Raw genomic sequence first — 15,842 nt, forward strand, 5'->3', positions numbered from 1 at the left:
GTCACTTTCTTCTCGAAAACTACACACACAATTCCAATAAAACTTGACCACAACCTTCATCACCCGTAATGTACCAAAGTTTGTTCACGCCATTAAAATAAATCAGTGTCTGAGGGGGTCTATGGAGGGAGTTTACGGGATTGGGGGGGTTGCCCCCCACCCCCGCCCCTGAAGAGGTATTTGCTTTCTTCTCAGAAACTACACACACAATTCTGATGAAATGTAACCACAACCTTCATCACCCGTAATGAACTAAAGTTTGTTTACACCATTAAAACAAAATTCCATAGGTAATTACTTTCTTCTCTGTTATATATTTTATGGGTCATCCATGCCTAACAGTGATTCCCTGGTTATCGTATCCAGCCACTACCAGATTAGCGCCCAGGGGTATTGCCCCTATGTTTAGTATTATTATTATGATGAACAGAAGAAGATTTTCCGGTTTTGACCGATCTCGGTTTTTTTGCTTTTTTTGCTTTTGCCACGGTCTGGAGTACTGAAATGTGATCCCTGCCGAGACAATCACCTGAACAGATCAGGTAGGGTCTCATATAGCCAAAGCAACTTTTTAGAGAGGATATTCCAACTTTAGTTTTGTATGTAGCAGGTGGGACCGACAATTTTTTCTGCACCATCCCTACACAGAGAGTGCCGGCGCAGTCTTTCATAACAACATTATTTAAGGTTAAAGTGGATTACGCTCGGCCAAAATTCCATTGCAGATGCCCATGTGGGGTTCAGCATTTTGCATTATTTGTGTTAGGCCATGATTTTGTACAATCATCAGCAGCTGAGTATTCTTTTGTCGACATTTTCAAATATTCGGGAAATGGCCGTTTAACAGGTTGAACTTGTCAGCAGAATTTTGTTTTTTCTTCTTCTTCCTTACATCAGTCTTGCCTCATACACAGTTCAAACTTCTGTATGGTTGTACTGTCAGATGCAGTACATATATCAGCTTTTTGAAATATATACTATGATACCCAACCCTGATGGAGCATTTGCAATGTTTGTTTTGACAAGATAACGGTCATCATGTTTTTATTCTCATAAGCACTTGGATTTTGCTCAAGTAAATTCACCACATTGAGAGATTATGATGGAAAATTAGTTTTTCATTATTTATAGGTTCATTATTTCGATGCTTTCAGAAAATCTAACTTTTCCAGTTTCCTGAGAATCACGCATATTTTCTGCACCACAAGAAAATATCCCGATATCTTCCAAAAAAAAAACCCCAACAAACTCATGGTTTCACAAGAAAACTGATTATTTGCCCCTTTGATTGACACGTCCGTCTTGACTCGAGGTTATGTTGACATCCGTCTACATTTGACATGATGCTCTATTTAATATAGTACATGATTGTCGACAAGCCCACTCGTAGCCAGTTTAGACCAATCTATTTGGTCGATTCAATTAGTTATTATTTGCTGTGAAAGATCCCATTTAATTTGAAATGCACATGCAAATAAAAGCAGCGTGAAAGCGATTTCTGTGCAAAAAGAACAAAAACTCAACAAAGGCAAGAAGGTATAATTGCAAATACAATGCACCATGGCACCATGAGCTTCTTGGTATAACCGCGAACACAAAAAGTTTACGTTTTGTCAGCCGTGCACGAAGCCCATTTTAATTTCTGTTAACCACAGAGGGAAGAATGATTAGAAAATCATTTTGAGATGAAAGGACTCCACATTTTTCAAAACTGCATTTCACCAGTTCTTGTCTTTTTGTTCATTAATTTTTATGAAGAAAGCAATTATGCAAGTCTGGAGATGGCGATGGTTCACGAGCAATGTACACGGTTCGCCTTTTTTATTTTTTGACCTTCGAGGGGACGCCACGGGCAAACTGGCGGGAATCGGGAAAAACGTTAATGATGAAAGTTGTAGTACTCGAAGAGCACTACTTGCATACCAACTTTCATTCGAAACAGTTGAAAACCCTAGGAGCTCGATGTCAAATTTATCGATGCAAATTGAAATGGGTTACCCCCTAAAAACACAATTCGCAATTTTCTAAGTTCGTGACCTTGTGGCCTTGACCTTGGGACGAAAATGAAAAATCGAGCTCCGTGGGGCTATGCAGGTGCCATTGGGCTAACCAAATACTGAAACCCCTGCCAGATTCGACAAACCTCCTCGGAGAAGATGTAACTTGAAATCGGCGACCCCCTAAAAACATGTTTTTTGGGCGTGGCTATGCCCATTCTCAGGAAAACACAACTAGATCATGAAATAAACCTCCCACCCAAATTTTATCAGGATCGGATCAAAACCCACGGAGCTATGCTTGGGACAGACAGACAGATAGACAGACAGACAAGCCGGTAGGCGGACATGGGTAGTCGCCTACCCAATAGAACCTGACGCGATGGACCCGTTCGATTGGGAATGACCTGAGGATTAAGCACAAGAAAATTCATGATTCTAGCTTCAAGGGTTAATGCTGAAGATTGTTTTTTTCGTTAAAATACCCCCACATTTGGAGGTTTTTCGGCCGTTGCTAGGCAACGGAGGGGTCCATAGCAACGGTTCTTTCTCACACATAACTAGGACATACCATGAACGTACCATACCAGTTTCATGTATATCTGACACATAGTCTCTGAGATATAACAAACCTCGTTTTTTTATTGTTTTCGACCAGGGTTCATTCAAAGTCTATCTTCTCCGACAGTTTTCATAGGATCCGGCTGGAAATTTTTGACAATATGACTGAATGTACTGCCCACAGTCGCTCGTGGCCCGATTTTTGATTTTCGAAAAAATAAATTTTTATGATTTTTCAAAAATTTCAGTCCCGTTGTTAGGCAACGGTGGTGTCCATAGCAACGGTTCTCATTTGCACACAACTAGGTCATGGTGTGAACCTACCAACCAAGTTTCATCGAAATCGCCATTGTATTACCTGAAATCACCATTTTAAATACTGATAATAAGGGTATAACAAATCTCAAAAAAAACATTTTTGGAATTTTTTTTTTCGACTCGATCGACTACCAACAGACAGACAGACAGACATAACGAATATAGTGGTCACTTACTGACTCGTGAACCAAAAGGGGTTCTGCAAAGAGAGTACTCTCCTGGGTTTCACGCATTATTTCTGTGACATGTTCTTGGTTCTTGGTTTCACCCACTTGCAGTTGGAACTTCTGTGCTTTTTATTGTGCAAACATATCTTGTTTTTCAATGAAATTCAAAAGTATATTGCCACTAGAAAGACTATTCTTGAATTGTATGTAACTCTTGTTTATTTCCAACAGTTTCGCTGTTGAAAGACCTCAAGCATGCCAACATCGTGACATTGCATGATATTGTGCATACAGAAAAGTCTTTGACCCTCGTGTTTGAATACCTGGTGAGTACCTGATAATGATGATAAGATGGGAGGTATTTGCTTCACATTTTTTTTTTACTGCCAGACATTTTCTTCCGATGTGTGTAATGGTTAGAGCATCCGCTCCAAGTCTGGTAGATTGCCGGTTCAAATCCTGGTCAAGTCATACCGAAGACTTTTAAAATGGTACGTGCTGCATTCTTGTTTGACGTTCACCATTTATAAAAGGATAAAACAGGGACAATCCCCATAGGTTGGCATCCATGGGGAGGAGGAAATTCCTCCTTAGGTAATGCCCCGCTGAATGCAGTGAGAAAGGCGGCACCATTGCTTTTGGTGTCACTGGGACTCAGAGTTCCCCAGGAAGTGGTGGAACTTCCCCCAAGCAAATTGCTTATATTTGTGTCATCGAACAGTCCTATGTTGTGACGTGTGTGTGTGTGTGTGTGTGTGTGTGTGTGTGTGTGTGTGTGTGTGTGTGTGTGTGTGTGTGTGTGTGTGTGTGTGTGTGTGTGTGTGTGTGTGTGTGTGTGTGTGTGTGTGTGTGTGTGGTGTGTGTGTGTGGAAGCTCCTCTATATAAGCCTCAGATCTTCTAAAAATAAAAATAAAATCCAATTTTACATTTCTTATATTACTGCGTACTTGAAAATTCACCCGTTTTTTTAAGTCTTCTCTACTTTTCTAATGGCCCCAATTATTCCCACCGACTTTTGGGGTTGGCCAGGGGAAAGTTTTTTTTCACCCCAGATCTTTCACAAACTGGCTAGCCACGCAAAATGTTTGACTGAAGGTGGCAAGAATTTTGACTTTGTTCAGGGTGCCCTCAATAACTTGCTTACTCTTCGCAAAAAAAAAAAAACACCGTGGGATCTACAACGTCCACCAACTAATGCTAGCAGGTGTAACACCCAGCATAACATCCATCTGTGGGGTGCACTTTTCGATTCCATTCCCTGCCTGCAAAGCACCAATCTGATAGATTATAGCCTGGCCCCAGACTCCAGATTCAAAGCCAGACTAAATTTAAGTGTGCTCCTTCACCACTTCACCACTGAGAGATGGGGCCAAAAACAATGTATTGCTTGAGATCTCAAAAAGTTGTGTACGAGTTATAACAAAACTAGATGGGTGAGTTGGTTGGGTGACAAGAACAAGCCAATTCGATTTTGGTTATAGTCCGGATTCAGATTCGACCTATCAGTGGCATACAAAATATAAACCATTCAACCTGGTAGAGGTACGTGCTCCACCATGTGCCATTCTGTTTCGCCAAGTGTCACTCCATGAGTGATTTTCATTTGTCTGTTTGTCTGTCTGTCTGTGTGCAGGATATCTCATAAAGTTGTGGACAGATCCGGATGAAATTTTTGGACAGGTTGGGCGTATGACAGGGACGAACTGATTCGATTTTGGTGAAGATCCGGATCCGGATCCAGATACTAGAAATTTTTACGTTATTCTTCACTATTGAGAGATAGGGTCAAAAACAATATAGAGCACAATATCTCAAAAATGTATTGAGTCCGATATGTTCTCTTGGATCAGGCATCACGTGGTGGAGGTATGTGCTCTACCGAGTGTCCTTCTAATTAACCTCCGCCATCGAAGATCGGAGGTTACTGTTTTCACCCCTTTCTGTTTGTTTGTTTGTTTGTTTGTTTGTTTGTGAACAGTATTACGGAAAAACTCCTCGCTAGATTTCGACGAAACTTGGTGGGGGTGGGGGGTAGGTATGGTCCAAGGATCATGCCATTAGATTTTGGACTTGGTCCCCCCCCCCCAAAAAAAAATTGTTAGAGAAAATTTTTTTTTTGCATTTCTTCATGTTTTAAGTCATTTCCAACCCCCCCCCCCCCTCAAAAAAAATTGTAAGACAAAAAACTTTTTTTGCATTTCTACATGTTTTAAGTGATTTCCAACCCCCCCCCCCCCACCACCCCAAAAAAATGGAGAAAAGAACTATAACTCTGTCACCACTGTTGACATCATATATAATGAATAAGATATAAGGTTCACTTGAGTGACCCAGCAGTATTGGTGGCGGAGGTTTTGCACTCTCCCGAGTGCTCCCCCTCTAGTTCGTACTGTAATTATATGAGGTTTACATCAGACATTATCATGTGTCTTCTCATGATGACTGTGAGTGTGTTTCATTGAAATTTAGTGGGATCATGCTTGTGATTTAATTGTGGGTAATGTCTGCAGAGCTCCTGCTGCTTCACTTTGTAATTTTCTTTGTCATGTTTGACTTGTCTTCATGGGTTTCTGAGGAAAACAAACTGTATTACATCTTCAGTGATTTTAACCTGAATTTACTGATTGTTCTTATTATCAGCCCATGCATGACTTTGTTACCTCTGCCACCGAAGGTCGATGGAGGTTATGTTTTCTCTCTCTCTCTCTCTCTCTCTCTCTCTCTCTCTCTCTCTCTCTCTCTCTCTCTCTCTCTCTCTCTCTCTCTCTCTCTCTCTCTCTCTCTCTCTCTCTCTCTCTCTCTCTCTCTCTCTCTCTCTCTCTCTCTCTCTCTCTCTCTCTCTCTCTCTCTCTCTCTCTCTCTCTCTCTCTCTCTCTCTCTCTCTCTCTCTCTCTCTCTCTCTCTCTCTCTCTCTCTCTCTCTCTCTCTCTCTCTCTCTCTCTCTCTCTCTCTCTCTCTCTCTCTCTGTCTCTCTCTGTCTCTCTCTCTGTCTCTCTGTCTCTCTCTCTCTCTGTCTGTCTCTCTCTCTGTCTCTGTCTCTCTGTCTCTGTCTCTCTCTGTCTCTCTCTGTCTCTCTCTGTCTCTCTCTGTCTCTCTCTGTCTCTCTCTGTCTCTCTCTGTCCCTCTCTGTCTCTCTCTGTCTCTCTCTGTCTCTCTCTGTCTCTCTCTGTCTCTCTCTGTCTCTCTCTGTCTCTCTCTGTCTCTCTCTGTCTCTCTCTGTCTCTCTCTGTCTCTCTCTGTCTCTCTCTGTCTCTCTCTGTCTCTCTCTGTCTCTCTCTGTCTCTCTCTGTCTCTCTCTGTCTCTCTCTGTCTCTCTCTGTCTCTCTCTGTCTCTCTCTGTCTCTGTCTGTCTGTTAAAATTATATTGCAGGTTAGTATCTCTTTGAAAAATTATAGTATCTGGATCCGAGCCTTCACCAAAATCGAATCGATTCGTCCCTGTCACACATCCAACTTGTCCACCAAATTTCGTCTGAATCCATCCACAACATTTTGAAATATCCTGTTCACAAACAGACAAACAAACAGACAGGGGTGAAAACATATCCTCCATCCACGTTTTGGTGGCAGAGGTAACAATTGATTCACTTTGTCTGCCTGTCTGTCTACAAACGTCCGTCTATGATCGAGGAACGACTTAATTTGAATTGATTTTTTAAAATATTTTGAACACTGTAGAACATGAAACTGAACACGGACCTTCAGTTTATCAGTTCCGTAATTTTAAGTCGATGTACAAGTCAACACTTTTTTTTCCTGGAAATCTGGGCCTCAATTTGTAATCACAATTGATTTACCTGGTTTACATTTAAAATATTGAATTGCATAAATGAAAAAATTTTTCAAAGTGTGATAATTTCTGAAATTAATTGTATAATCACCCTCGACAGAGGAGAGGGTATTACATTTGTGTCCGTTTGTTTGTTTGTCGACACAGAATGTGCTAACATAGGCCACAAACACCACCTAGTGGTAACTAGTAGGACATGTCAGTCGTGCAACCGAGTACATCTGTAAAGTATGTACAATTAGAATGTGAGTACATCTATAAAGTATGTACAACTACAACGTGAGTACGTCTCTAAAGTATGTACAACTAGAATGTGAGTACGTCTATGAAGTATGTACTCTACTATAAAACCACACAAAACAAGTCCAGGTGAGGATATGCAATCTTTGATTGTTCGTTCTAGTTTTTAATTTAAAATACACTACAGTAAGTTTCCACTTAAAATTGTGGATGCATTCCTAGAAAATGTGACGGTAAGCAAAATGACATTAAGCAGATGAGATATTCCCATAGGCGTCGTCGTGTTATAATGGAGGAATGTGTTCCCAGGGCACATTTTCAGGCACCCTAACATAACTTTAACCTCATTTAACTCCATATCAAAGACAAATATCAAACAGATCAATGAAGAAAGCAAATAAAATTCACAAATGGACAATTACAGGGGTACTCACCAAAATGTAGGACCGACTTTGCGTGTCGGACGGGGAGAGGTGTGGGTGTGGAGTGGAGGGGTTACAGGGAGGGAGTGATGGGCCTTTGTGTCTCGAATGGACTCCTCAAATAATTTATTAGCTGGGAAGGCAAAGGGGAGGTAAGCCTGGGGGATACGACGCTCTCCTCACCATGATCAGGCTTTCTGGTGAGTCTGGAGAGAACCTGGAATCAGTGTGACCACTCCTTGGCTTTTTTCACAAGATCTTGGCATCTTGGTTTTCTATAGGTTTTCTATTATCATCGCTTTTCCGAAACCTTGTGAATTCTTGGCTTTTTTCATTGACTCACCTTGGCATTTATGAAAATGAGGAGTGGTCACTGGTCACACTGGGTGGAATCGAGAAATCTCTGATCGAACGATTGAATGGGCCATGCTGCAAATCCAGATAGGAGAAGTCATTGAGCCGAGGTGCCATGAGATGGTGCAATCAGAGGGCCGGGGAAATACGAATATTTGTACGAACACTGATGTTGTGCTGAGAATAAAAGAGTTGTGCAGCGTTCTGTGCAGAAATCGTTGTCCTGAATGTTTGCCGATTGGGTGAGGAATTAAATGTTAATCTGCTCACGGATGCAGGTGATATTATCCAATCAAGAATGAGCACGCACTCACCTATTACATTTGATCTATCCCTTTCAATCCTAATCATGTGTATCCATCCTTACTACGTTGTCTCAAAATGCCTCCCGTAAAGTCACAAAAAGAATACATTACACCTTTTAAATTGGAAGTTAGCAAGTTCGCTGAAGAAAATGACAGGAATATGGCTGCGCACAGGAAATGCGGTGTTGCCGAGGAATGTGTTTGGGACTGGGGTAAAGTGAAGGACACCACGAAGGCCAATCATGGCTGCAAAGTTACGTGGACAAACATTGAGTGCTTGTATTACAAGTGTCAGGTGTTCATTTGTTTTATTAAGTCGTTGTGATTTGTGAACTGCAACAAAACAATAATGTGCTATGAGTCAGTGTTGATCATGATTCTGTAGCTCGTTTTAACTACTGTACATTTTTATAATAGCAAACATGACAAAAAATTATTTAATTCCTTGATGTATCGGAAAGATCGTCCCAAAAGGTAATTCAAATAACATGCATAAAACAGCTCATTAATATTCACGACCCTGGAAGTATCATATGACCCTGAAGGTACTGTAAGACCCTGGAGGTACATCCCAGAAAGAATGTGCTGCAGAGATGTCTATTGGGTGAAGGTTAGGAAAGACCTTGACTCGTGGGATGAACATCTGCCCAATGAACTAACTAAGGAAGGTTCCATCGAAATGACCTGAGACCTGCCTATCGGTCAATGCAGTGCATGTGTACTGCTAGAAATTTAAATAAAAACTAGAACGGCACTCGGTAGAGCGCATACCTCCGGCCAGGCTGAACAGTTTACGTTTTGTGTCCTACAGAGAGGCCGAACCTGGATCCGGACCTGAACCAAAATATAATCGGCTTGTTCTTGTCACATACCAACTCATCCACCAAGTTTTGTCAGAACCGTCCACAACTTTTTGAAATATCATGCTAAATATCGTTTTTGGCCTCACCTCTCAATGGTGAAGAATCACTGAGAAAATTCTTGAAAATTCTAATATCCAGATCCGTATTCAGATCTTCAACAAAATCGAATTGATTCATCCTTGTCACACACCCAACCTGTCCACCATGTTTATTTAAGGAAATACAAGGAAATCAGACACAGGTGGAGGCTATTCAGCCCATCATGCCTATGCGACATCAACACCACAACAATTTATCAACACGAGATTCAAAGAAGAAAACGCAAAAATAATTTTAATTTTAATTTTTTCAGTGTTTTTGTGTTTTTAAAAAAATATTTCTTTATTTTGTAAGTTTTTGTATTTTTTTTTCTTCTCCTCAGGGGAGGGGGCATGGTCTTGGTTAAAAACACACACAACATCAACCACACAACACCCATTCACGAGACCCCCACCCCGACTCTGTACAACCACATACAATCACCCATCAATGCTAAAACTCTTCCGGACTTCCGGTTCTGGGTTTGGAGCGACGAGAGGTCTCCTTAGGGGCTCTCTGCTGATGTTCTCAAAGTTAAGTTTCCGGTCATTATTTGTCCCATTTTAACTGTTTAATTTTCTCACCTACATGATACTGTGTGTTCCGAGTTCGGTTTTGTTTCAAAAATCGTGCTATTTTGTGAGTTTTTTGTCGATGTTCTTACCGGGTGTTTGAGACCTAGGCCTTGGCCTAGGCTTGAGGCCTACTGGTTCCCCTCGGTGTTCAATCAATTTTTTTTGATTTTTTTCTCCCCATTACCTTCAATTTCTATCCTCCCCATTACCTTCAATTTCTATCCTCCCCACTTTCCTAATGTCCCCCATTCTCCCAACTAATCTCTATTTCTTATCTCAAAAAAAAACAAAAAAAATAACAACAACAATACGCTAACCTTCTCCCGATTCTGCTTCTTCTTCTTCCTCTTATCTTCCTCCTCTTCTTCTTCCTCGATTTTTTTTCTACAACACTTCCATGACCTAATCAGTTGAAAACTCTCAAACATTAATAATAATAACAAAAACGATCTTATAATGCTTCATCTTCCTCTCTCACACATGTGGTACTCTTTACTGTTTCATAATGTACGACTCTTCTGCTATTTTAAAAGACTGCTCTCATTTCGACCTCTCCTTCATTCCTTGCCGAAAAAATCCAAATGTTACAGCGTTTCTTCTCTCCATTCTCTGAATTCGCCTTTATTGCATCCATCAAGAATTGTGTTAAATCACATCTCTGACCTAAAACTTTTAAAAACTCCACTTTGCTATGAATGTTCGCTTTCCATCAACCATTCTTTTTTTTCCAACTTCAGTGCCAACTCACCCCCCTCACCCCTCACTCTCACTCTCAAAGCAACCATCCCACTCTTCTCCCTCCAAGCCTCCCTCTCACCTCTCTCAAAAATTCCCCCCTCACCTTTCTCCCACCTTTCATCCCCTCACTCATCCTTCTCAAAGTTGCCCCCCTCTCATCCACCAAGCTGCCTCCCTCAACTGCCCTCTCACCTCCATCTCTTCACTCCACCTCCACAAATCCTCAACTGCCTTCTTCCGCCTCTCTTGTCCCCCCTCTCCCCCAGCACCACAGAGCCTTTTCTCCTCCTCATTCGGCCCCCTCCCATAGCTATTCTGCAATCCCCCACACTCATTCAACAACCCTCCTTACCCCCCCCGCCCTCGTCCCATGTCCTACCCTCCCCCTCCCCCCAACCCCTGCACCCAAAGCCTCCTCACCTACATCTTCATTAAAAGTGTGGACCTCAAATATCGGCGGCCTTCGCTCAAACCTTTCAGATCTTTCCATACAGGCCGCCACTGACAAACCAGACATAATCTGCCTAACATACACTTTCCTCTCCCAAGACGTGTCTGACTCCCAAGTATCTCTCCCCGGTTACTCCCTCCTCCGGTTTGACAGACCTGAGCCTCGTCCTGGTGGAGGTGTTGCTCTCTTCATCAAGGACTCTATTCCTCACTCTCCATGCACTGCTCTCACTCCCCCACACCCCCAGGAATACCTCTGGCTACGGCTTCCCCTCCACTCCCACCTCATGTTTATATGTGTATTGTACGGTCCACCGAACAGTGATGACTCCATCTACACCTCACTATCCGAAAACATGGACCATCTTCTATCTTCTTATCCAAACTCTCTCTTCCTCATATGTGGTGACTTCAATTGTCATCATGCCAGTTGGATGGGTGTGGGGACCTCTCTCACCTGTCATGGCATCTCAGCAAAAGACTTCCGCGACTCATTGGGACTGACTCAATCGGTCAACTTCCCTACCCGGATCTCAACCAATGGTACTCCATCTCTTCTGGATCTGATTTAGACAAATTTCCCTGACAATATCTGCTGCTCTTCTTTCGCTCCAATCGGTTCTTCTGACCACGTCCTTGTCAAAGTGGACATCTCTCTGGCTGTCATCAGAAAACCACCTAACCGCCATCGAGTCTGGCATTTCACTCAAGCCGACTGGCAGGGTCTCCAAGCAGCCATCAAACTTATAGACTGGTCTCCTATCACTACTTTCTCAAACGTCAACTCATCCTGGGAATTCTTTCAAAGAAACTTGCTCTCCCTCATGCACAGATTTATCCCCTCTCATCTTCAGTTGTCCTACTCTTCCTCCCGCCCTTGGTTTACTGAAGCTTGTGGCGAGGCAGTTGTCCTGAAACAACTTGCCTTTGCCTCATGGAAAGCAAACGCAACTGAGGGAAATCTCAGTTCCTTCCACAAACTTCGGAACAAGTGTGTATCTACCCTCAGGAGAACCAGAAAAGAACATCTTTCTCATCTCAAGTCTGAACTCTCAAACCTCTCTCCCTCCTCAAAATCCTGGTGGCGTTTAATCAAATCTGTTTCTGGTGTATGTTCCCCCTCCATCCCTCCCTTACCCAACACCCAACTGTCCCTGGACTCTGTGTCCTTTTCTCCTAACAAGGTGGAGAGTTTGCTTTCAAACCACGACTCAGATTCTGCAACCGGTCCAGACGGCATCAGCCCACGTGTCCTCAAAGCCTGCTCTTCTGCTCTTGCTCACCCTCTCTCTGTTCTATTCACACTTTCATTTGCTCTAGGTCATCTGCCATCTGCTTGGAAATCTGCAAACATTACTGCCCTGCATAAAAAATGTGCAAAAACAGATTCCTGCAACTACAGACCAATCAGCCTTCTCTCAATCATCAGCAAGGTTATAGAATCCATCATCGCTTCAGACATTAAATCCTTCCTCTTCTACAATGGCTTGATTTCCGATCATCAATTTGGTTTCAGACCAGGTCACTCTACCCTGGATATGCTGCTTCTGCTCTCCCATCAATGGATGGAGGTCCTCAATGCCAGACAGGAAATCGAGCCGTATCCCTGGACATATCACGTGCTTTTGACACAGTCTGGCACCCTGCCCTACTCACCAAACTATCTTCCCATGGTATCCAAGGCCATCTCCACTCATGGCTCGCAGACTTCCTCTCCTGTCGCAGTCAACGTGTGGCCCTAAATGGAGTTCTTTCATCCCCTCTTCCTGTCCAGGTTGGAGTTCCTCAAGGTAGCGTTCTGGGCCCTGTTCTTTTTCTGGTTTTCATCAATGATCTCTCCGACTCTCTGCAAAATCCTCTGTATCTCTTTGCTGATGACTCCACCCTCTGCCGTACCATCGGTCATCCCTCAGACCGGCAAGCAGCAGCTTCTTCGCTCACTGCAGATCTGGATAAAATCACAAACTGGTTCAACACGTGGAACATGTCTTTCAATCCAGACAAATCTCACACTCTCACTATGTCTCTTCGAAAGGACCATTTAGAAAACCCCTTCATCCACTTTCTCAACAATCCTCTGGTAGAAGTCTTTTCTTTCAAGCTTCTGGGTCTCACTATCTGCCAAGACCTTTCCTGGGAAAGCCACATTTCAAATCTTGCCTCCAAAGCCAGTTGCCGACTGGGAATCCTCCATCGTGCAAAGTCCTTCCTCGGCCCTCTTGAGCTCCTGACCACTTACAAAGCTTTTGTCCATAGCCTGATGGAGTACTGCTCTCCCCTCCTGGCCGGTGCTCCTGCCTCCTACCTTTCTCGGCTTCACTCTGTCGAAACCAGGGCATTTAGGATCATCGGCATCTCCCGCAATGAAGCTGAGTCTTTGGGCCTCTCACTCAATCACTGCAGGTTGGTCGGTGGTCTTTCTGTCTTCTACCATTTCCTTTCCAGCCTTGCCCCCCCCTGCTCTCTCTGCGATATGTCCCCACCATATTTCCACAGGGTGCTCAAGGTCCGCCAACAACCCCCTTCTGGTAAAACTACCAAAATCACGAATGACTGCTCACCTTCACTCTTTCATTCCTCTTTTTTCCCCGCTTTGGAATAAACTCCCTCACTCTATTCTTTCCCATTCTTCCCTCCAGGCTTTCAAAACAGCTGTTCACCACCACCTCTTATCATCCCCCATCCAAATCCTCGATCTTTTCTACCCCCGATAATCCACCCAAGCCCACTTCCTTCAATTCCCTGCTTTCCTTCCTGAAAGTCCCTGTAATGTCCATCTTCTCTTCCCCATGTTCCCCGTCCCATCCCTCTCCCTTCCACAGATGTCCTAATGTGTCTCTTCCCCACTGTTTTGTCCCTCGCACTCCCGCCCCTCTTGTCTCATGCCCCCTTGATATGCATTGTGTTTTAGCTCTCATACGAGCCTCGACAAGGAAAACAAAAAAAATTAAAAATATATAAAAAATAAACTCAAGCTACTGAATTGTCCTGCCAACATCCATTTCCCCCTCTATCTCCATAACTTCCAGGTACCTAATTCTAATTTAAACGTATCTACTGTTTCTGCTGCCACAACCTTTCCAAGGAGACCATTCCATGCATTCATTACTCTCTGAGTAATAGTCCCCTGCATTACCACTGTCTTCACTCTCCTCTTCTTTACTCTCAGGCCATGGCCTCTTGTCCTATCACTGTCTACTCTGTTGAATAATTAATCTGCACTGATTTTATCTGTACCTTTCATTATCTAAAACATCTCCATCATATCTCCTCGTAACCACCTCCTTTCTAGTGTATAAAGCCCTGTCTCCTTCAGCCGCTCCTCATAGCTGAGTCGAGCCGGGCCCGGAATCAATCTAGTTGCCATACGCTGAACCCTCTATATCGCATCTATGTCCTTCCTGAGTTGTGCTGACCAAAACTCCACACAATATTCTAGATGTGGCCCTCATTAAATTCCTGTACAATGTTAACACCACCTCTTTTGATTTATAAATTATCCCTCTCCGAATACAAAATAAAACCTGATTTGTTTTACCTATAGCTTCCTGGCATTGTGCTGCCTGCTTACCTCCCATATCTATTACCACCCCCAGATCCTTCTTGTCAGAATCCGAATTCCGTTTCGTCCCAATCCGTCCACTACTTTTTGAGATATTGTGCTGTACTGTATATCGTTTTTGGACCAACCTCTCAATGGTGAAGAATCACTTAAAGAATTCTAGTGTCTGGATCCGGATCTTTACCAAAATCTCATAATTTTGTCCTTGTCACACACCCAACCTTTCCACCAAATTTCGTGTGAATCCGTCTACAATGTTTTGAGAGATCCTGTTCACAGAGAAACAGACAGGACAGACAGAGGTGAAAACATTACCTCCGTCCACCTTCGGTGGTGGAGGTAATAAAGAAAGACCCACCCACATCTCTCATCTGTGAATGGAAGGAATAACCAATCAGCTCTCACCTCATCAATTAAACCCAGGTGGCTAGGATTATATCAATAAATTGACTTCTCCCATGCTCTTCTCGTTTCTTATGTGTGTACTATTTGTGAATGTTTTTGCAGCTGCGGAGGAACTCTGGGAAGGCTTTTAAACAGCAAAGGTCTTACCTTGGTAGGCTTTCTTGGTTGCTTCATGCAAGTTGTTTGGCTCGAAAAGCATTGGAGGAGTCAATTTATTTATATAATCCAAGCCACCTGCGTTTAATTGATTAGGTGAGAGCTGATTGGTTAGTCCCTCTATTCACAGGTGAGAGATGTGGGTGGGTCTTTCTTTATTATTTATATATTGACTGCTTTCGGCATTTGCATGTGGTCCATGCTTGGGAGCCTCATTGGTATGCATTGCTGTTTGCACTGTCGCTGATGATTTGCCAATAACTGATGAAACCAGTCCGGCAGCTGAGGGGGTGTGTGGCATTGGGATTCTTATGTGTGTACTGTTTGTGAATGTTTTTGCAGCTGTGGAGGAACTCTGAAAAAGGTTTGAAACAGCAAAGGGCTTACCTTGGTTGGCTTTCTTGGTTGCTTTATGCAACTCCTTCAGCTAGAAAAGCATGGGAGGAGTCAATTTATTTTTATAATCCTAGCCACATGGGTTTAATTGATTAGGTGAGAGCTGATTGGTTTTCCCCTCCATTCACAGGTGAGAGATGTGGGTGTGTCTTTCTTTATTTCTATTTTAATTGAAATATCATCAATGGTACTTCCTGGTTGTGATTGGTGGATGTAAAACAATGTGTCCATGTAGCAGATGGCACTTGTGGGCAAATACAATCTGGCCGCACTGGTCAGCCAGTGGGGTATCAAGTGCCAATATATGTAGTTATATTGTTCTATTGTGGCGGTTTTGGAAATGTCCTGGGGTGTCATACTCAACACATAAGAGATCCTGAGTTTAAATGTTTCTAAAGTCATTCTGTTTCGTAAGTTAACCAATCCCCTCATATCGGTGGACAGGGAAATGCTTTATGTGTATA

The 15,842-nt window shown here is 43.0% G+C and overlaps 1 protein-coding gene across 7 annotated transcripts in view; it reads left to right on the forward strand.

Moving 5' to 3' along the window:
* CDK17 (cyclin dependent kinase 17) overlaps nucleotides 1-15,842 on the forward strand; it is a 172,011-nt gene that overhangs the window by 133,899 nt on the left and 22,270 nt on the right. For all 7 annotated transcript variants that reach the window (XR_015061715.1, XM_085895356.1, XM_085895355.1 and 4 more), the window contains one exon: nucleotides 3,275-3,369. Coding sequence is in view for 6 of the 7 variants with exons in the window: in XM_085895356.1 (XP_085751482.1) it covers nucleotides 3,275-3,369 (95 nt within the window). In the remaining variant the exon portion in view is untranslated. The remainder of the gene's footprint in view (nucleotides 1-3,274; nucleotides 3,370-15,842) is intronic.

The sequence above is a fragment of the Eptatretus burgeri genome, chromosome 9 (genome assembly GCF_056783735.1).
Source record: "Eptatretus burgeri isolate ZD-2024b chromosome 9, Ebu_testis_v1, whole genome shotgun sequence".
In the NCBI taxonomy this organism is placed as follows: Eukaryota; Metazoa; Chordata; class Myxini; order Myxiniformes; family Myxinidae; genus Eptatretus; species Eptatretus burgeri.